This window comes from Leptidea sinapis, chromosome 40 (assembly GCF_905404315.1).
Source record: "Leptidea sinapis chromosome 40, ilLepSina1.1, whole genome shotgun sequence".
NCBI lineage: Eukaryota > Metazoa > Arthropoda > Insecta > Lepidoptera > Pieridae > Leptidea > Leptidea sinapis.
The window spans coordinates 7,598,993-7,622,660 of record NC_066304.1 but is presented as its reverse complement, the minus strand read 5'-3'; the positions used below and the strand labels follow the sequence as shown (position 1 = coordinate 7,622,660).

General features: G+C 36.4%; 2 protein-coding genes and 1 long non-coding RNA gene across 6 annotated transcripts in view; all 3 read left to right on the top strand.

The window, feature by feature from the left end:
• Window positions 1-6,542, top strand: part of LOC126976320 (uncharacterized) — a 129,255-nt gene extending 122,713 nt beyond the window's left edge. For 2 of the 3 annotated variants that reach the window (XM_050824601.1, XM_050824600.1), the window contains exons 19-20: window positions 2,302-2,467; window positions 4,422-6,542. In XM_050824601.1, the coding sequence (XP_050680558.1) occupies window positions 2,302-2,467; window positions 4,422-4,512 (257 nt within the window). In that variant the 3' untranslated portion in view covers window positions 4,513-6,542. Of the gene's footprint in view, window positions 1-2,301; window positions 2,468-3,541; window positions 3,598-4,421 lie in introns of all 3 variants that reach the window. The other variant, XM_050824602.1, reaches the window with a different exon arrangement.
• A 2,649-nt stretch (window positions 6,543-9,191) lies between these two features.
• On the top strand, window positions 9,192-13,816 carry LOC126976338 (uncharacterized). Its single transcript, XR_007731885.1, has 3 exons — window positions 9,192-9,389; window positions 9,503-9,834; window positions 13,691-13,816. It is a non-coding gene; the product is annotated as an uncharacterized LOC126976338 (long non-coding RNA).
• Window positions 13,817-17,918: 4,102 nt separating this feature from the next.
• The window catches only part of LOC126976323 (mutS protein homolog 5-like), a 20,225-nt gene continuing 14,475 nt past the window's right edge, over window positions 17,919-23,668 (top strand). For both annotated transcript variants that reach the window (XM_050824605.1, XM_050824606.1), the window contains exons 1-5: window positions 17,919-18,073; window positions 18,902-18,953; window positions 20,365-20,433; window positions 21,223-21,427; window positions 23,145-23,373. In XM_050824605.1, the coding sequence (XP_050680562.1) occupies window positions 17,964-18,073; window positions 18,902-18,953; window positions 20,365-20,433; window positions 21,223-21,427; window positions 23,145-23,373 (665 nt within the window). In that variant the 5' untranslated portion in view covers window positions 17,919-17,963. The remainder of the gene's footprint in view (window positions 18,074-18,901; window positions 18,954-20,364; window positions 20,434-21,222; window positions 21,428-23,144; window positions 23,374-23,668) is intronic.

Genomic DNA, 23,668 nt, shown 5'->3' with positions numbered 1-23,668 from the left:
TTGATAACTGGCCTCGCAACGTCCTTACGAAATCAGTTAACGAGCTTCATATTTTTAATGCTGTAATAATAAACTAATATTAATGTATAACCCTAAGTTAATTTATAGATACCTCTTACTGCTAGAGAACCGATGAAAACAGGCCAGGTTTATTACTTGAGTGTGCGTGACAGCTACGTCTTACACTCGCGATTTGTTAGTCACTTTGTTTTAGTGTGCGTGCGTTGCTGAGGTTAACAGCTCGCCGCTATTTTTTCAACGTGTTCACAGCAGTCACAATCTGTAGAAATAAACTAACGGATTATGTAAATCCAAACCTTCTCGGAAAGTACCTGTGTATGGACGTGACAACTGGGCCGAAAGTGCGTCATTTGTTACGTACAAATATTTCGGCGGATAAGCTGCATTTAAATCAATTTCTAGCGCGTTTTTCATTTATTTTTTGTTTGTGTATTGAATATTTTAACGGATACGCCACTAGTTACAATATACTTACAAAGGTTCAAACCATGTGTCAGCTAGTGTCAGACTTAATCATTTTTAAATTTCTATGAAATAGGCTTCAAATAACTCTCTGCGTTTAATTCATGTTATCATAATTAGTACATACTTGAAACTTATTCGCTAAAATCAAAATAATTTGTTTGTATTTGGGTGCATTGTGGCATTTGACTTCAGCTCGTGTCTGCAAATTGTATCCTTGTTAGGAATCGCTAATTTTGTATCTTGTAACAATATGTCTAGCAAAACTACGTACATAAGTATACCGTTGACTGGTACTCGTAGTATAGAGCATAGTCTTACAATAAACAAGTGTATAGACGAGATACAGCAAGATAGAAAAGGAAAGCGAATCTGTTTTAATTGACACGTTGTGAACATTTAGCCACGCTTTAGACAAATTAAAATTATTCACGCATACTCGGGCTATCAGTTCTTCAGTACGCTATTATATTCTAGGTCTATGAAATAGAGTGTGCCTGCTTTATATCTGGATAATTTATCTGAAAAAGCGTCGATTGTTATTTTTATAGAAAATAATATCGAACATATATGCAGAGAGATACAACTCCATATCTTACCTTGCATTTTTTATTCATCAAGACGCTCTTTTGTGTTCAATTATAATTGTTAAATAAAGCGATAGTATATGTTATATCAATCATAATAATAAGTATATCGTATACGGACGCTCATTGAATGTCTGATGAACGGAAGCCGCCAGCCGTCCACTGACAACACCGCGACCTTGTCACACCCACTGACACGGTTCACCTATATCTGTATTATGTGACTTGTATTGCTATTCACTGATTAACCTTATTTCAATACAAAATTAATTAAATACGACATTTCAAAAGCCTATTGTACCATCTATATATATAAGGAAGTAGGTATGCTTATTATAGTTGTGTTATTATCAACAATTGGTTTTACCCGCAACTTTGATTTATAATAGCAATTTAAAATTTTCGTGAAAGCATAGAAAACAAACAATTTCAAATTTGAATTTATTATAATACTTATTCTTCTTCCAATAATTAATATTGTAACAACTTTGACAAATAGATCTAATTCTATTAGATATTGACTTGTAACAGTTTGGCGGTGGCTCTGGAAAATATATCTATAAGATTTATTTATATAATGTCCCAAATTCAAATTCAAATATTTTTATTCAAAATAGGATTCAAAATCACTTATTGAACGTCAAAAACTACCACCCATTCAAAAGAGACTGCCTCAGACCTAAGAAGAATGTATACTATAAGCAGATGCTATAAGGGAATGAGACGTGCAGGGGCCCTTTTCCAGCGAGAAGGACTCTTTCATTTAGGTTTTTGAGACAAAGATTTCTAAACGAGATCTATATTTTTCTCGAGTTGCCGCATTTTCTTGCTTGACCAGTGAAATCTTTGTGTACTGGTGGACCTCATCGTTGGTTATAAACCATGGTGCTTTTACATTACTTTTCAGGAATGCGTTTTGAGACCTTTGGAGTATCTCAATATTGGAGTGGCTTACTGTACCCTAAAACTGGATACCATAAGTCCAGATAGGCTTGATGGCTACTTTGTATACTAGGAGTTTGTTCTCCAGAGATACTGGGGAGTTTCTACCAATAAGCCAGTACAAGCTTCTGAATTTGAAACTCATTTCGTCTCGCTTAGGTGTAATTTCCTTGCTTTACAAGATTAATAATTATTAAACTGTGTGATAAACATCCTTATCCGTCGACTGGCATGTACCTGGTATAACTGTTATAATTCGTTACTAATATATTGTTGGTCTCCTCCACAGGTGTTGAGGGGTCCTTCAGCGGCAGCCCTCGCTCAGACAACTACCGGCTGGAGTTCGTCCGCGGCCGTTCACCCCGCACACCGCGGCCGCCGCGTCTCCTCACCGCCACCAGGTCCCCTTCATCATCAGGCTCCGAGCTCTCGCTGCGGCAACCGATCAAGATCAGGTATACACCTACCTTGTCTAACTGAAACTTGTAAAGCTGTTTAGTTTGGACCTTAAACTGGATAGATGACTTTTGCCAATGAATGATACCAACGTATTTGTATTCAAAATATGATTTAATAGTAGTTTTAGTGACTGTATATAATGAAGGGCATTAAACATGAGTGTGGGTTTATAATAATATCAGACGAGTGTTTAATGCCTAATTATGAACAGTTACATACACTACTTTATATTCCCATATATCTTAAGCCCCCATGTTGAGTCCCATATTATGACCACCATAACCACCAATTTTAACCGGTAGTGGCGGTAATGAAAAGTTTTCTGACAGCTATCATAGATTTTTTAATTTAGAGACAAACTAGAGTCGGTCCCAACTATCATATCGTTCGATATCTTACTTTCGTGCAACATTTGTGTCAAATTTGTTTGCAAACTGACATTTCATTTCGAACTAAACGTCATCTCGACTGATATTAGAATAGATGTCGAATCAAATTTCTTTGTTTTTCAGAAATGTTCAATAGTATCGAAATCGATGTAATTATTTAGTAAAAATAACATTATTACAAATAAGAAATTTGTTTCTATTTTTATGAATTATGAATATGATATTATGAATAATGTGCGGTTCTTGAACGCATTATGGTGGGTTATGTTATTTGAGTACCTATACAACATATAAAATACCCCATTGAACGTCAAAAACTAATTATGTCACCTATCCTAAAGGTTACATATAGCTAGTAGCATTCTCAGTCTGTGTATTTGAGCCTTGGCAGCTCTGAGTTATCCTCCTAAATATGGCTGTATAGTTTAATCTAGGATAATCTTAATTAAAATGTTATCTTTCTTTAATCAAAGTGCCATATATCGAATAGTGTCATCTATCAGGCTCTTTAAAATTAGCTTCAATGAAATTAATAACTTACTGATAATTAAACAAAATCTTTTCAAATATTAATACATTATTTGCTTTGAGTGATAGCTAAGATGCATGCAGATTGAAAATGATTGTACATAAAATAGATTATACAATAAGTTATTAACAATTAATGCTTGTTTCCCGAAGGTGGTGATTGTAACGTGTAGTGGCTTAATAACTAACTGCCTTTGCCCAATTGACAGGTGAGTGCTTCACAGATAATCAAATAGGTATTAGTCCTAGAATTCTAGAACGTTAGATAATTTAAACGTCTAGATAGAGTATCTTGCTGCTTGACAACCGATAAAAACAGGCCAGGTTTAATACTTTAGTGTGCGTAACAAGCTACGTCTTACACTCGCGATTTGTATGTCACTATGTGTTAGTGTGCGTGCATTGCTCAAAATGGAGGCAAACTGTCAACCTCACTTCGACTTTTTAGACGTTTTCAAAGCAGACACAGTCTATCGTATCAGACGTATAAATGATCTAAGCCTAGAATCATTCTTAAATTATAAAACTAAATCCCTTGAATAAGATGTTAATCATGATTTTGGATGGTCTGAAAAGGAATATGGGATACTGCTATCAAATGTAAAATCTTAATGAGGTTATTTTTAGTTCGAGAGTGCATGGCATTTGCTTTTAATATAACAGAATCGTCGTGTTTCTTGGTTGTTTAATTATTTTGATTAAAGAGTAGTTTTACAATTGTTAAAATTATCGACAAGCATTATGAAAGGGCTTCCCTTCTATTGATAATAAAATGTAATCGGCATCTATTTAATGAATTTGTATCTATAAATAGATACCTTTACAATGAAATTCAATGTTACTTATATAATTTGTTCTTTCTGTGAGGTGTAATAGCGGTACAAGTGTTGGCAAATACAAAATTAAAGAACGTGTATTTATTTATTAAAAATTACTTTAAAAGTATTTTCTATTCATAGATATTTCAACTGAAAACGTTAAGAGAAGTGAGATGAAATGCTTATTGTGTCTAATAAAATATTTTCATTTAAAGTGAAACGATGAAAGAGGAAGTTGAAGAGGCTGCGATAGTCCCCACGCTGCGACCCTCCAGACCAGCTCGTTCTTCAGTCGCCATACGATGATCACCCCATCATTCCACATCTTCATTTGAACTCATATATTTTCCAGCTGTGCCTGTACACTTTTTCTCACAACACCACAACAATACCGCGAAAATACTAACAGTAATACTAATAGCCAAAATATTATAAATTATTGACAGTCGCAACAGTATACAAGAATATCTAGGGTTGTTGAATTCAAGTTTCATGTAAAAGAATGACAGGGACAGCCCTGAAAACAAATCAGATAGTTTGGTTTCTTAGTTTATTATAAATTGTAGCATATAATAGGTACAGTGTATTCTAAAAAGTTACATGGCATCATCATATAGGTACTTAAAGATAACTGTAAAAAAAATCTTTTGAATATTCTCTACACTGTAACAACCCACAGTGACAAATAAGACACGACCTAATGAGGAGGTGCTGTCTCTTTATAATATGGTATTTCTTAGGGTCTGGTACCCTACTACGGAAACAATATTTGCTGCAAACATTTTGATGTAATAAAAATATAATCTGCTTTTAATTATTGTTATATATTATATTTCTTTCATGTAAGTAGGCCAACAGATGTCGTTAGTGTATGTATGTAAAACAAGTTTTAAAAGCATCGTTTTCAAATGTAATTGGGCAAACACTCAATGCAATATAACTGTATTCCATTCAAATAAAGCTTTAACATTAGATCTACTTATCAAAGGTGCTAAGAATATATTTAAAAATAAGATTTTTTTGTAAATTATCAGATTAAATATAGGATTACTTATGAGTTAAGCTTTTTCTGTTGATAACATTCTTCTACGTATGAGATTGAAACAATTTAAAATAAAAGCGTCCTTTCGAAAGACGTATTAATGAATTTAAATATTAAATGTATTTTTGGGGAACAACCCTGCTAGGTTAAGATTAACATCATACCCTAAACATATTCACAACTTAAACAAAATATATTTTATAACCAATTTGAATGTGGTAAAGAGATAACTATTTTTAGAGATTATTTTAAGGTTGTTGGTATATATTATATACAAGCATAATAAGTCTGTACGACTTAGCATATTGAAAATTAAAATAACTTATGTAGAAATAAATTCATAGTTAAAAACTTCCAAATATAATTGCAAGAATTCGATAAATAAATTGAAATAAATATCTTGTTTCTGTATAGTTCATTATAATCATATACAATCTTAATAGCTACAAATTTATAGCTCACCTTGTGTCAATACATTTAATTTGCTGACAATACTAACCTTTTTCAAATTAACAACATAACTTTTTTAGACAGCTGATTTAATAGGAGCCATATTATATATGGGGGTGAAATAACAATCATATATTAATCTTAATTAGTACCTAATATATTGAGATGTGTCTACCGATAGTTTCGGTAGTAGTGTGTGTTGTAAAATTAAAATGTCTTCAGGGCATGCCTAGTATGTCGTCAGTCAGTAACTGGGTTACCAGTGCACTGACCACGCGAGCCAATTATACTAATCAATATTACTTAACAAACACACTTCATACTATTCTAGTTCTCATATTCTGTTGACATTTAATGATCACATCATTTGGCATATTATTTGGCTAACTACAAACTACTTCTATATTTAAATTATGTCTTCCTTTAGTTATCGTAACTGTAAATATATTTTTTAACTCTATTTCCTTATAAAAATATGAGTGTTTTTATATGTCTTCGAAGTAGCTATTCTAAAGTTATTCATATATTTATTACTTCGATTCATTGTCAATAAAGAGAATTTAGTACAGTTGTTAATTACTTAAGAATATAAAAATATATTGCATTAAAATTTACAAAACAAAATATTATACTTTATCGATAATGCTCCGGTACCAATTTCTTTAAGACTGTGTGTTTAGATATTAAGTTGTACACCATTTTATACCAACTAATATAATATGTAAAGCTCAAGATCTAAGTATATTATAAGTTAACCGTAGTAGTTAAGTTAATCTTGTGAATAGAAATGGCTTGTATATAGCTGTATAAGAAAATTTATCAGAAATATATACTTATTTACATAGTTGTTTTTTATTTTGCCATCTTCATCATCTCTACGTGACCAAGCAGTCTTATGGAGACGATAGAAGGAAATTGATCGACTGAAATAACTTATAGAACTGATGTGGATGGACTTAGGAAAGATCGAGCTAGGCGTACATTCCATGTTAATATGTCATGACCATGGCTGATGCAAGTATGTAATCTTAACCCAATCGGAATGTGTACTCCCTGGCATAGTTAAAGTTAAAAAGTGAAATATATCATTTATATCAGACGATTAATTATACTGTAATATTCTACAGGTAATTGTGGCTTATTGTTTACAGGCAACCTATCGCCTACATAATACATTGCATACTCCCTAAATGTTCATTTAAAACTACACAAAAAAAAATTGAAAAACAAAATTTTATGAACGATGCGAGACTCGCACCTCCGGCGTTACATTTTAAACTAGTTTTATAAAAAAACCAGATACCTGCAGAATTGAGCAGTGGGATCTTGTGGTAGTCTCAAGTCAATATCGAATATTTATTTGAAACTTTTTACAGGTCGCTATTTAACATTAACTATTGTTAATGCTTTATCTGGCGAAGATTTGTCGGTAACGGTTAACAGTTAAAGGTATGACGTCATCTAAAAATTGTCAAATGGTACAACACATTTTTGCTTTAACGGTACTTTAACATGTTTGTTATTGCTAAAATTAAAACCCAGCTCAATGTTAAATAAAACACTTTTATAAGATTAATATTTTTATATTCAATGGCAACCCCAAATAAGGGAGACGAACATTTAACGATTTTGCTATTTCTTAACCTCTCTCTCTGATATAAAATATCATTGATCTCTTTTTATAATTTTTTTGGTATGACGTATGATTCTAAATAAGCCATTTGTTTACCATAATATTGTGTTAATTTGTACAACAATATTAATAATGTAATATTTATGTGTTTTAATGTTATTCGCGTCCAATTAGAAACTATATAGTCGTAATCTTACTCGTGTCTCGTAGGCAATCTCGGGATTGAACAACACTCTGGGGATTGTTTTGAACAAGATATTGAAATAAACCAAAAGTAGGTACTTGTTTATGTATTCAATGACTTCATACACTATTTTCTTAGGTCTGGCTTTCATATAGAATGCTATTTTTCCTTGTCTGAAAAATATAATATCAAATTCCCGAAAAGAGTAAGTAATTAAAAAATATCTTGTGAATAAAACATTATAAGTCGAATAATATCAATATGTAAATGAGTAAGAAAAACAACAAAGAAAGTTATTACAGTGCTAGCATGTCTAAGCATGCGCCTCAACACCAGCTATAATAAGGACATCCCACACTACTAGCGAGGCGATGAACCAGAAGCGAGCGATCTATTCGGCAAACCGACTCGTGGCTCCCATCTAAGGTAGCTCTTAAAGGTGTATACATATAAATAGTATCAGTCTCGTAGCTTGTAGCTAGGTATTGTAAATTATATATGCTTAGTATGCGCAGTAAAGTGATTAATAACAAAAACTGCATTTAATATCGCAGAAACAAATCTACAATAATTACTGAAAAAAAGAGTTCCGCTCATCGAATATACGGTGTTGATAAGTTTCTACAAGTTATGTCCAAAAGAAAAACCTAGAAGGTAAAGTTAAATTAAATTGTCTTCAAACAATAGTTTACGCTGTCTCATAGGCTATGTTGCTCTCATCTTTATTTTGGTGCAGCCCACACATAGCCAATTGTCTGATCCATTAACCACCATTAAGTTTTGTGGCAATGTCCCAACTATCTGAACTGATTCTTGCCGACAAGTTCTAGCACGCACCAAACGCTACAAGCTCTACCCCCGCTATCATATTATGGGTGTATAGTGGTCATCTAAACTCTAGTATTCTCCAGGAAAATTCTACATACAGCCAATAGGATACAATACAGGAAGAGGAATGATATCTTATCGCAGTATAACTTTTAAAACTATCATGGTTTTAAATACCTTAGCTTAGTGTTAGCAGAGTGAAAGTGAAGATAGATCGATTATTATCTGCCAATAATTATCAACTCCGTAATAATTTTGTTTCACTTGATTTTGGTCCTATTTTATAGAAAATATTAACATCCGTGAGTAAGACGTTCTGAAATATCCGGTAGGTATACTAAACAGAGCATCCTCCGTCCACCCAACACCAAAAGAACATTCGAAAAGTTATTTACGTTCCATTAGCTTATGTAAGCTAAATAAAGATTTCGTCAAAACAAAGTTATTGAAAAGTATAGCTTTTAGTGTACACATGTTCTCAAAGCAAAGGGTTTGGTGAAAACTTTCAGTAGTAATACCTCTGTGTTCAGGGGCAGTGCTAACAGGCTGTAATCAAAGTTTATCGTTTTGAAAAATTTAAGTAAACTTGTTGTTTTAGATCGGGAAAAAGACTTGAATATTTATTTTATTTCGCCATAGTAATAGTTTTAAAAACGGTTTCTTATAAAAAATTTGTTAATTGAGAAAAATATATTAGATTTTTAAAAGTCGTTACTATTTAAAACAATCGTATCTAAGTATTTGGGCTGTTTATTAATGCTTGTATATGCAATCTATTTTACTTACACTATAGTTAATGGTTTAACTATTATACTGCAGACCGTTACGTATAGTGTAAAGTACCTCCTCGCTGTAACTGAAAAAAAGTTGTGAAATTCCATAGCGTAGTAAAACTTCAAAGCGTGCAGTAATTATTAAATTTAATTAGTAAAGCTCTTTCTCAACACTCATGGAAACATATTTTAATTAAATGGACATGCACGCGAATATTTTTTTATTTAAACCAATGTTGTTTTATTGAATTAATTAGGTACTTAGTTAAAAAGGTATCTAGCTTATTATCAATGATTTGATAATTGCAAGATAGAATAAGAGACACTTTAAAAATTGAGAATGACAATAATTTAAGAATATAATATAGCTTTTTATTTCAATGCAGGAATCAAACACATGATACGCGCTAGTGGTAATATTATATAGCTTCAGTGGGGGTCAGGCAAATATCAACATTATCAGCCTTGGGATAACAATGTAAAGGAGAGTATTCAATAGTACATGTTGAACACGTTACTCGCGATATTTGCAACGTTTCCCGCCATTAAGGATCTCCTACACGCCAAACTGTTATTCGAGGTGCCCGAGCCGGTGTCCGCACCACCGGTCTTAGTATCAGAAACTGTATTCAGGGAAGTTAAGATGTCGAAACCAAATAGTGCCATCCAGGAGACCCTAGAAGACAGAGATCCAAATAATCTTAACAAACATGTACAGGTAAGGTTTATTATCTAATTTACATTTAAAGTTCAAACGAAAGTGAGGAGGAGCGTACGGGTCACCTGATGTTAAGCGGTCACCGCCGCCCATATTCTCTTGCAACACCAGAGGAATCACACGAGCGTTGCCGGCCTTTGAGGAAGGTGTACACGCTTTTTAGAATATCATTACCATCACCATTGATGTGTACCTTTCCTCCACAACAAGCAACTTTTTTGCACGTATGAACCAACCTGTCAACCGGACAGTGGAAAGAGCTTCCTTGCACGGCGCTTCCAGCTTGACACCACCTTCGAAAAAGCTCCAAAAAAAGCCTCAAGTGTCAGCATTGCTTCTGTGATTCCTGACGTGTTACCCGTTCGTTTTATTTTCCTCTTCCATAAAAAGTCTATTAATAATTTAACTTCAAACACGAAAGACTATGTAATCATTTCGTTATATTTAATCACGCTTAAATACATAACGCATAATTAAAATCGTGATAAAATATTTATAAATTAATTATATTTAGTATATTACATTCTGTTCAAATCACATAAACATCATCGAAACTCCATATTCGTTTGATAAGTTCACCTAATATGTTAGAACAATTTAATGTTAATTTCTCTGGAAAAACACCGCAATGACGGATGCCATTTCCGTTCGTAATAGCGTGCTTTAATGACGCAGCTTACAGCACTTGCTGTAAAATGAAGTAACTAATGTTTATGGTTCTGGGCGACTACTGTAATATAGTTTATTATTAATATTAATTTCATATATTTCCACATCAGTCAACAAAGTCAAATATATTATGTCAAAATAAGATTGTTTCTTTATTTAAATAAACATAGAATATTATTTACATCAAAATTTACTTACCACCACTTCAAAAGACGTACATGTGATGAAAAATTGAGAAGAACTGGCGCAATTTTATGTTCGTTCCTTTGCATAAATACTTTGATCTTTAATCACCTTTTTCAATAACTATAATAATTTTTATTAATATTTATTATAAATTAATTGAAGTCAAACTGAGAGTTTTCATCTGACGGAAGTAACCCTCAGTACTTCCAGCAAAACTGGTCAATGAAACAATTTTTTATCGTTATAATTTAATGGCTTAAAAAAATTGTTTCAAATTGCTCAGTAATATTATTTATCTACACCCTTGCTTTAAATCCCCTACTAAAGATTCTGAAACAGTAAGCTTATTGCCAACATTAAAATATCCAATGTCCTAATAACCATTACATCATCTAAACGAGTGTTGTAATGTTGTACTGAATTTCATAACAACACTCATTTTTTTTCATCCCTTCATGAGTTCCAACAGACAGAAACATTCTTATTGCTCGATGCGTATCTTCAAATGCGATAATCAAAAAAAGAACATTTTCGTTTACGCGCGTTCCACACTACCAGAACGTCGCGCGCCATAAAAAAAGTAGGTAATTCGAATCCCCGCCACTCTTCTTTGATATTTTTATTGTTTTGTTTAGAAAAAATGAGCTATTCAAGTTTTGATAGCACACCACCAGATATTTTAAACGCTGCAAAATACCATAATATTCAAGTGAATTTTAATGATTGCACTATAGGAACAAAATGTAAATTACTGTTAAAATAAATAATTCTTTCATTAATACTTAGTTTATTTGTATTTAACCAGTATTGGATGATATTAGGTTACTACTAGGACTGGCTGTTTTAATGTTAGCAGTAAGCTTACTGTTTCAGAATCTTTTAGAGGATTCATATTCTGGGTGTATATTATAAAGTTTTGTATGTAACTATTGATAATTAGGTATTAAAACACTCATGTGATTCTATTATCATACTCGGCTTCGCCTCGTTTGATAAACCCACATTCGTGTTTTAATAGCCCTTATTACACAATAGTTGCATAAATAAGTATTGAAAATCTCCAATTTTATTTGTTTATAATACTACTTTTATAATAAATAAAAGGTTCTTTATTGTAGGCACTGCTTTAATAAAAGTTCTCAGTTTGACGTTTACGACACTTGTTATTTTTTTTTTTTTGGTTTCTTCGTTCGGACAGGCAAAGGGTTCGAGGCCACACAGTAATTTTCGTTAATATTCAATAACAACGTTGCTTAAAAATAATTTAACCTTAAATTTCTGATTATTCTTATTCAATTATTTATTGGCAGCACGACTTTAAATAATGTATATATTTAATGATATATACATTACTTCTTCTAGTCTTTAATTTTTTTTAAGAATATATGTTATATATATAACAGACATATTATATATGTATAGCAAAGGTAGGCAATTTACCGTTCACACACCCCGAACTAGGAATCATCCTAAAGTTAATTATTATTGAGTTTTACTTAAATCATGCGTAAAGATTGTATTGTAAATTTATATCTACTTATATATTTGTATAATATGTAAGTATAGATCATTATAAAAATTAAAATATGTAATTTAAAGAGAATTATAATGTTTAAAAGTAGTAGTAAATTCAGGTGAAAACCTGTGATAAATAATGTAACAAGAAAATAATGGTCACGCAAACTTGGCAGCACTCACAGGTAAACGTGACTCGCCAGTCGCGTGACACGACGGGACGTAGGCCGGCTCGGTTCGGGGTGTGTGAACGGTAAATTGCCTACCTTTGCTCTAATTGTATTTTCTTGCCCGAATTCGTCTTAGAAATGGACTTGGAAATGAAGGGTCATTTATCATAGAGGTTACTTTATTTAACTTAGCTTTTCTTTTGTTGAAACTTGACGCCTAATAAATTTATTAAAGGTCTCATAACTCTTTAATTACCTATAGAATCAACTATTATTATATCTATTATATTAAATATAACAGAATATAAAACATTCTATTCAAACACTATTCAAGAGCATAGAGTTAAAAAACCGAAGAATTAACCGTCAATCTCGACTTGTATGTTCTGCCCAGAGAGAAAGCTGGTGATTCACGTTGCCATACATTTTGGAGAAGTCCATAAGATATAGGAATGAAAGAAGCATCTTGTGCCATTCTTAATCAAAGGTCTTCGCTATATCAAGATCTTCCCTTTAGATGCAAGAGCTGGTGGTTCAAATTACTTTCCATGATTTTCAATGAAAACAGGAAGGACTGTTCTTGGACGGACCCGAACCATTACCATATTTATGGATCCGATGGACAAGATCTTATTCATGTCTGGAACAACGTCTTCCGTTAGTCAGAAAAACTCGAAACAGACGCTTTAGCATTGGTGTTAATTCAGAAGCACACGTTGGAACCATAGTGCAAGATTTACCACACCATACCATTACCATTTAAAGCGTCCAAGGCAAACAAAGCTCGACGCTCAGTTTTTTCACTGATCAATGTGTGAAGCGTTGAGTTATGACACCGCGGCATTGGTGTCTTTTTATGATCGTCAACACTCTGTGTGCACCAAAAATACTCGTAAATATTTGGAATAGCTATGTAAAAATGCTTCTACTTGGTTGAGTCGAGTTATTAAGTCTTTTATTGGGCAATGGATATGCTTTAACAACATGATCCCAGAAAATAAAGGTACAAAACAAAAGTTAAAAGAGTTGTTAAAAAACGTTTGTGTGGGAAAGGTATAATATTAATGATTTTCTTAATTATACCACAGTCTGGGAATGGAGTGAACACCCTTAGGATATTAAATTATAAATGTTTATTGTACTATATTACATTTTAATCGATTTAAAAAAATAAAGCCCGCTGATATTCTTGCGCCTTTCTTCTTACGTCAGTGATCAGTGATTTTAAATCCTATTTTGATTAAGAATATTTTAATATTAATTTATATTAGCGAACACAATCCGTTGTAGTTGGGTTATGATGTTCATGTGCACAGATAGTATGGGACGACGTGATCGGCGAGCCAGAGGGCGCCCGCAGCCCGGAGTGTGCCTGGAGCCTCAGCCACGCCTGCTTCCGACACTCCCGGAACTGGTGCTACACCTTCTTATCAGTCCTGATAGCACCACCCTGCGCACTTATGTTGGGCTGCTGCTTTGCTTGCCAGGCCTTTGAAGTAAGTGTATAAAACACTTAGGGACATACATAGAACTTAGAAACTTTAGAGTTTGACTTCAAATCACTATCTTTATTTTGAGAGCAATCGTTCCGGTTGCTCAGTTTTTCTTTTAATTTATCCATCTCTGCATATTTGGATAACCCCAAAAGATAAATTCATTGTGCTAAAATGAATCCATTTGGATAAAATAAATTGACAGCCGACGACATGACTACCTATGTATTTTGTTCTCATGACAATGCTACTACTATTGATTTTCATACACTACTGATGATATCATACTACTACTGATTTTCATACACGAAATTAAGCACTTTGTTATTAACAGCAAATTTGGTGTACAACTCCATGCCTGAGGTGTTTCAAAATATACTTCGCGTCTCTTCGGACGATGGTGCAGTCTTGCTTGGCCGCGACAGTGGTGCCGACCTGTGAAGCCGTAGGTCACGTGTGTCGAAACGTGCGCGTCAATATGCGGAGTGACGCGCCCGATGAGAAGGACCTCTTAATTATTTAGAATTAATACTATTTTAATAGCACACTAAGAATAAACATTATTGTGTTTAATGTCTAATATACCTATTAAGTAATTTTATTTAAGTAATTACTAATAAAAATTCAAAACTGCAAATATGGTTTTTTTAATAAACTTAACACAAACTTTTTTTTTATGGATTAGGAGGACAAACGAGCGTACGGGTCACCTGTTGTTAAGTGATCACCGCCGCCCACAATCTCTTGCAACACCAGAGGAATCACAGGAGCGTTGCCGGCCTTTAAGGAAGTTGTACGCGCTTTTTTTGAAGGTACCCATGTGGTATCGTCCCTGAAACACCGCACAAGGAAGCTCATTCCACAGCTTTGTAGTACGTGGAAGAAAGCTTCTTGAAAACCACACTGTGGAGGACCACCACACATCCAGATGGTGAGGATGATATCCTAACTTGTGGCGTGTCGTGCGAAGGTGGAATTCGGCGGCAGGAATCAGGTTAAACAGCTCTTCGGAACACTCCCCGTGATAAATGCGGTAGAAGACACACAATGAAGCGACGTCTCTACGCAACGCCAAGTGATCCAGCCGTTCACAGAGCACTGGGTCCCCGACAATTCGAGCTGCTCTGCGTTGCATGCGGTCAAATGGATCGAGCTTATACTGGGGTGCGCCAGACCAGAGATGACAGCAATAGTCCATGTGTGGCCGGACCTGCGCTTTGTAGAGCGCTAGAATGTGGGCCGGCTTGAAGTATTGCCGTGCTCTATTGATGACGCCCAGCTTCTTCGAAGCCAATTTGGCTTTGCCCTCCAGATGGCCACGGAATTGGCAATCGCTCGAGATTTCGAGACCCAGTATTCCGATACTAGGCGCGGCTTTAAGAGAAGTATTCTCGAAGAGCGGTGATACGACAAATGGGGTTTTTTTAGTGGTAAACGCGCAAACTTGAGTCTTCTGGGGGTTAAATTGGACAAGGTTCAATTTACCCCATTCCGCGACCTTCTCAAGAGGACTCGATAGAAGACACAAGTTTCTCCCGGCACTTTTCGACGATTTCCCGAGAGAGACCTGCATGGCCCGTGTATACGGCATCACCAGTGCTGTCGTCTGCATAGCAGTGAATGTTGGAGGTGTCCAACATATCATTGATATGCAGAAGAAACAGCATGGGAGACAGCACACAGCCTTGGGGCACTCCAGAATTCACGGGCTTCGGGTTCGAGCAATATCCGTCGACAACGACCTGTATGCTACGCCCAGCGAGGAAGCTGGAGGTCCACTTGCACAAGCTCTCGGGAAGCCCAAATGATGGAAGTTTGGAGAGGAGCGCCTTGTGCCATACACGATCAAAGGCCTTCGCTATATCCAGGCTAACTGCCAGGCCTTCCCCCTTGCTTTCAATAGCCGCAGCCCATCTATGTGTCAGGTATACCAGAAGATCACCTGCCGACCGACCATGGCGAAACCCGTATTGTCGGTCGTTGATCAACTGGTGACCCTCTAGGTATACCAAGAGCTGACAGCTAATTATGCTCTTCAATATTTTGGCGATTAGGTAGGTAATAGCAATAGGCCTGTAGTTTGCCGGATCCGAACTATCTCCTTTTTTTGGATCGGATGGACAAGGGCATGAGTCAGGGACTACGCCTTTAGAATAAGAGTGCCGGAATAAACGCGTTAGCACCGGCGTCAACTCAGGGGCACACGTTCTAAGCACGATTGGAGAAATGCCATCCGGCCCGCTCGACTTGCTGACGTCCAACGAAAACAGAGCTCGCCTAACATTTTTCTGTCTGAACTGTACTTCAGGCATAGAGCTCTAACACCGCGGGATGGTCGGCGGTGTTTTTCCGTTGTCGTCAAGAGTCGAGTTGGAGGCGAAAAGAGTGCACAAGAGATCGGCTTTCTCTTTTGCCGTATGGGCCAGGGTGTAATTCCTCATGTGCAACGGCGGCATGGACGGCTGGCTGAAGTTACCAAGAGCAGCTTTCGACAACGACCAGAACTTGCGTGTTCCGGTCGGGAAACTGGAAAGCTGCTCGCCGATTTTGACGACGTGTTTTGACTTTGCACGGGCGATTTGCCGCTTAAAAAATCTGGAGGCACGGTTGTATTTCCTCTTAAGAACTGTGCAGTTCAGATCCTTTGTGCCCAGCGCCGCAACCCAAGTTCGATACGCCTGTTTTTTGCAGTCAGTTGCTGCTTTAACTGACGCATCGAACCAGGGCTGTGATCTGCCACCGATGGAAAAATAGTGAGTGAGGGTACTACAAACTTTGGTATAAAAATATCCATACCCTGTAGTATCACATCGGCTACTGCAACGGCGCAGGCACTAGGATCATCCGAAGGGAAACAAACCCTGCCCCAAGGGTAGGATGCAAAAAAGGAACGCATCCTATCCCAATCTGCTGACTTGTAGTGCCAAACGCGGCGGGTCGCTGGTGGTCTGCGACGTTGGCGTCGGATAGGCACTACATTCCTGACCAGGCAATGGTCGGACGTTCCGAAAGGGGCGTCGACAAAGACCTGGTAACCATCGGGATGTGTAGTCAGCAGAAGATCCAATAAGGACGGCATGTGGCTATCCACATCCGGGAGCCGCGTTGGCGACTCAACCAATTGGGGCAGACCATACGCCAATGCACAGTTAAATTATGCACAGATCGCCCTGCGTAGTCTGTGGTACGTGATCCAAGCCATTCGGCATTGTGCCCGTTGAAATCACCCAAGACTACGATTTCAGCGGAGGGGATCTGTGCAAGTACGTCGTCAATTGCCGCTTGAACGCAGCCCATGAGATGATCGGTTTCTGCGTTACCACTATGGGACCTGTAGACACACGCATAGATGCGGACGCGGTCCTCTAAATCTACGTGGAGCCAGAGAGTGGACAGGTCCCTACCCTCAAAATTGCCGAGACGGCGACAGCAGATATCCTCCCTAACGTACACACATACCCCGGCATGAGGCAAAAAATTGTGCTCAATTTTGTACCCGGGGTACGTTAAATATGACGTATCGCTAGGTCAAAATATCTGCGTCTCAGTAAGGAAACACAAGGCCGGCTGCGCCGTCTCAAGGTGGTGGTGGAACTATTTACTGCGTCCTGTCCACAACATCTAAACTGATAAACCCAACAGAAAGCTTAGTCGAATTCTGCCTCGTATCTTCGAATTGTCAATTTGCTAAGCCTCGTATACTCACAATTTCCAATATTTTTAAATTTTACCGGAGTGAAAATGCAGGTAAGATCGTAAAAAGCCAAAGTCAATCAGCTAAACTTCTGTAAAAATAGCGCCATAGTACTTTTTAGTATAACTTTATATGCTAATATTTCCACGCTTCCAGTAGATAATCGTAATAGTAAGATAATCGACGGTAGCGATGATTATTTAATCATGTCACTATCGACCTTCGGATCAATCTTTTAACAATAAATAATAATCTTCATAAGAACTCATGGCTGTATGGCTCTATGGCCTTTACCTCTCTTATTAAGAAACCAGTTAACAAATTTAGCGGTATATTCAGTTTGGCGGGAAACGCAAGACAACAGAACATTTTTTAATTAAAATTTGAGTCGTCTTCAACAAAATGCAAGAGTCGGAAAATACATCAAAATCTGCAAAAATTGGAAGTACCAACATTGAATTATTAGACGGAGGACGAACATCTGACCATATTGTTATCACAACGTGTCAAAGGTAAAGTTACTTCTAGTTAAAAAAAATCTTTTAAATGTTAATTTAAAATAAATAATAACATTGACACACTTTTACACAAATTTATGTTGCCCCATACTAGTCATAGCCTGTACTATGGGTACAAGCTAACGATATATCTTATACAATATACTTACAAAGACATACATGTACATAAATACCTATATACATACATGACTCGGAAACAATCAACCATATTCATCATATAACTGTTTCCATCTACCGGAATTCGAACCCGGGACCTCTAGCTCAGTGGGCAGGGTCACCAACCACTGGTCTTTATGGGTCGTCGAAAGGGTTTCATACTGTACTTCAGCATTTTATTTCATATATCGTATGGATAGATCACGGACTAGTAAAAAAAGAAGGACTCCGCGCCGTGATATTAGCAAGTGTAGCACCTTTATGTGTGTGCGGTTACGGGGTATACCAGGTACACAATTTTTTCTCCCTTAAATAATCATATATCCACAAATGCTTTAATAGTATTGTTTTTACACTTTATCACAACGCACGACGGCATTTTTAAATATTTTATTGCGACGCAAACTGATCACTGTCACAGACGATGACCAATCTCATAATGGCCGCCGATCGGTTTGTATTAGTGTAAGTGTATGCGTGGGGCTATGTATTTACACGTTTATCGGCTTGTTTTGGTACCTCACTGTTAAGTAAGGTGACACGGAGTCCTTATTTTACTCGTCCGTGGGATAGATATGTAAATAATAATTTATATATTTGCTATAAGAAATTATTGGTTCGTCACGTTGTTCTTTCCATGATAATGTAAACATACGCATGTTTTAGAAATGAAGGAGCAGAGAAGCAAGAGTCAAGCGATGAAACTGACATAGAAGACGTAAGTACCTTCTTATTATGAATATAATGTAATATCTACTCAAACCTGTTCCACCTGATTCCTGCTGCCGAATTCCACCTTCACACGACACGCCACAAATTAGTATATCATCCCAATCATCTGAATATGTTTTCCTCCACAGTGCAGTTATCAAGGAGCTTCCTTCCACGTACTACAAAGCTTTCCAGGACGATACGACATGATTACCTTCAAAAAAAGCGAGTGCACCTTCCTTAAGGGCCGGCAACGCTCCTGTGATTCCTCTGGTGTTGCAAGAGAATGTGGATGGCAGTGATCACTTAACAGTAGGTGACCTGCACGTTCGATTGTCCTTCTTTTACATAAAAAAAAACCTATCCGCAAAATAGGCTAGATTTTACTATGTGAATCATTTACTAAATAGTCAGTTAAAAGACTACAGACATGGGTACCGTGTTTTTTTTATTCAATTTTATTTTATTGCGCAATCTATGTGTATTTTAGGCCTCACTTGTTAGTGTGGAAGATAAAAACATTGAGAAACACATCTTACTCATACAGGGCACTTTTATTTATGAAAATAAGGGGAGAGACGAGCATGACGTTCAGCTGGTGGTAATTGATACGCCCTGCCCATTACAATGCAGTGCCACTCAGGATTATTGAAAAAAAGATACTGAGCGTCACTACAACTGCGCTTGTCACTTTGAGACATAACATGTTAAGTCTCATTTGCCCAGTAATTTCACTAGCTGCGGCGCCCTTCAGACCGAAACACAATAACGCTTACACATTACTGTACCGTTGTGGTACCCATAATCTAGCCGGCATCCTGTGTAAAAGAGCCTCCCACTGGTAGAGAAAGTTCATAAAGAAAAGACATGTCATCGGTAGTATTAAGGGAAAACAAATAGGAATTAGATGTCAAGTAAATATGTGACCTGGTCATTGTAGAACCTGACCTTGAAATGAATTATAAATACATGTCAACTGAACCAATTGTGGTGTAGATTTATATTGTTTATTGATTAACTGTCGTTTTAAATCACCTTGAACTCAGTACAGTTATGTCCATTTTCAATATACTTATTTACGTATGCCCATCGTAGATAGACCTATAATATAACTATTCTACAACAAAAGCTGTTATTAGCATAGAATTGCGTAAAGCCAAAATCCTTTTCAGGGCTTTTATTCTGTGAAGGGGTAATGCGGTAGTACTCATTACTTCGTCTCCTACATGCGACAGTATTATTTTCAGTGCCTTAATAAATACTTGTTTTTTTTATTTAATTTAATAAACATTCGTTGTGACCTCAGGCTCTCAATCGTTTACCAAATCATAATATATATTTTTAGCAAGGCAAAACTTATTTAGTTTTGTACTCCGCTCAAGGGCATATTATGTTAACTCTTGTACACTGCCCCGCAGCGTCTTCTCTCTGCGATCTGCAAGGGAGGCAGACTCGGCGCCGCGTGCTACACCTTGCAAACTGGAGAGGTATCTACTAATGTGATAATCACTGCTCTGAGACGTAGTAGTTCAGTGGGCTGCATCAGTATATAAATGAGTTTTTATTAAAAATGTACTAGAGACACAGTACCTAGGAACTGTGCATCAAAATTCTGCTAAAAATCGATCCCTACCAGTGAAGGAATATAAAACAGCGTTCACATGAACAGTATAAGAAAGGAATGCTATTTTTCGCTATAAATAATATAAATCCTCACCATTATCAATTCGCCAACAACTGGTAACAAGAATGCCACTGTGCCACTATTCTACGTATTTTACACAATATAATGAGTAACAAGTAATTTCCGGGACGATACGACATGGGTACCTTCAAAAAAAGCGCGTACACCTTCCTTAAAGGCCGGCAACGCTCTTGTGATTCCTCTGGTGTTGCAAGACAATGTGGGCGGCGGTGATCACTTAACACCAGGTGACCCGTACGCTCGTTTGTCCTCCTAATCCATAAAAAGAAAATAACAACTTTAAGAACTACTTCAACAATTAAACGTCATAAAAAGTGCTGCATATTATGTTAAAACATAATAATGTTATATATATCACAAATTTACATAGAATTAATAGAATATCATAGAAATGTATTTATTCACCATAGGGCACTCCCTATGTTACATTGTCACTACAATGTCATAACTTATTACAATAACACTTGGTACACGTTCATCATCAAGCTACATTAGTTATAGGAGCTTTGGCATGGGGAGAATGATTACAGTACAATTTAAAATTGTCTTCCTCTTTTGATTTTTATTTTAGTTGCAAGTGTTGGAGGAAATAATGGACAGCGGGCCCGAACATCAAATATTCCAGTCATTATATCGCCAAACCGAACCTGTCAGAGTTATTCTGGACAGTAAAAGCCAGAACACGTTTATAGACGTCGTGAAAAATGCCGTGTTCCACAACGGAGAGATGACAGACGCAAGATGTAAACTGTTCTTTGTGTCTTCGAAGGATTACAGTGAGTCGATAAGGATCTTGGCTTGTTACTATCAGCAGACTAGTTTAACGTACACTGACATGAAAAGTAATCGAAAGTTTTCGATCTTTGTCACAGAAAATAACAGTAGGTCTTCGGGCGGAAGACGGTCTTTTTAATGATAAGAGGAACCATAATTACGAGTTTCACTCTACTAATATTACAACAGTACCAACGTAACACTGAAAATTTTTAGAAAATGAAAAACGGCTTTATGTAGAAAGTTGCCAAAACTTTTGTTTTTCGATGTAATCTCCGTTCCTCTCTACACATCACATTAGGTATTATTAGGCATACTACAATAGGTTACCAAAGAAATTCAAAAAAAGTTTTCATTAGCAATAATGTTTCTAACTGGCCAGTTCTAAACATTTTCAGTGTTACCCACGTACATCAGATTTACTTAAAAAATATATACCAACACAGTGGACAGTTAATCTGTGTGTGGAATCGTCAAAGAAGCATATGTACATCATAAATATATTACTGGTGAAATGTACGTGTAGAACTCTATCAAACTTTTTAATGTTAGTCATCAAAGAACGTGCGTGGGGTTATACATGGTAGGTGATCCCTTCCGCTTATTATGTCATTTAATAACGTGCCGATTAAGTTCTTAAAGTAAAATAAACGTTGGTAGAAAGGTATTAAGAAGGAATCGTGGAAGTTGTATTTTACTTTTATTGATTATTGCTTCTTAAGTGAGTATTTTACATTGATCCTACCGTCCGGAATACACTCGATAACAATGGTTGTAAAAATGCTACGTTTCCTGCGATATCCTAACTTATACCTTGTTGATCCATTGGCAGACACCGAAAGCTACTAGGCACGCGGATGGGTATATAAATGACGTCGTCTCTATTTATATTTAAATGTCATAACAATTCGAAGGCGCTTAGTTTAAGCCTTTTTTTAGTGAAGAACTACTTGTAACTTATTCAAGTAGGCTTCATAACATGAATAATAGCCTTAAGGGTAAATGTTTACACTTTTATAATAAAGTCTCAGCCAGTGTCAATAAAAAAATGGCTCCGCCGGAAATCCTACTACTCCACAGCTGAATATCTAAGTGATCCGACAGCCTGGGACTAGATTATGATTATTTTATAGCAATAGTAATGACAGTAGAACATTGTATATTTCATTAAAAAGAGCGCAAAAAAAAAGAATGCCGGGAGAGTTCCCTGCGCTTCTTCTATCTCAGAGCGCCATTTGTTTCCCAAACGGTTGTATTAGTGTAGTAGAAATGACATCAAAAAGAATTCTAAAGGAATCCATTTTGAGAAAATATACGCCTTTTTAGATAATATATATTGACACACTTTTCACACAAATTATCTTGCCCCAAGTTAAGCATATATAGCCTGTGTTATGGGTTACAAGACAATGATATATTTAATACAATATACTTACTTAAACATATACAAATACATATAAACATACATAAATACATTTAAACATCCATGACTCGGAAACAAACATCCATATTCATCATATAAATGCTTGCACCTACCGGGATTCGAACCCGGGACCTCTAGCTTAGTAGGTAGGATCGCTAACCACTCGGCTTAGATGAGTTTACTTTGCGCTCACACTGTCGATGGGACAGGACCAGCGGGCCAATGTTTAGTATCACTCTATATCTGAACGAAACCCAATGAAATGATAACGCCCAGTGTTATTTCAACATTCGTAGACTACGAAGCCTGCAAGCGCCGCATCTACTCGCTGGCTCTCCCAGGTGAGCCCTCGGCCTGCAGCGAGGAGCAGCGCGCCATCTTCCTTCGTACTGTGCTGGACTTCTCGCAGACCATGAGCGTGCATGCACTGGGGGCGCTGTTACGGTACCTGGATCTTAACTGGTCTAACCTCAACATGGACTTGCACACCAAACCGCACTTCATGACCTTGAAAAGGATTTCGCTGTGAGTCGCGTAACTCAAAACTCAAATATTTATGTTAAAAATAAGATTTTCAGATCAGTTATTGAAGGTCAAAATCTAGCAGGCTTCAGACCTAGGCGTTATAAACTCCGCGGGCTTCTTTTTTCTAAATTTATCTATATATCTAAGCATACAAATCATTTAAGTTTTCTGGCACGAGACTAGCGAGATTTTGGCGAGACAACACGTCCTGAGGATGCCTCGTGTAGAGGCGAAACACGTGTCGAATTGTTTTAAAAACAAATATCGGCCGAATTAACACTAAAGAAAACTTAAA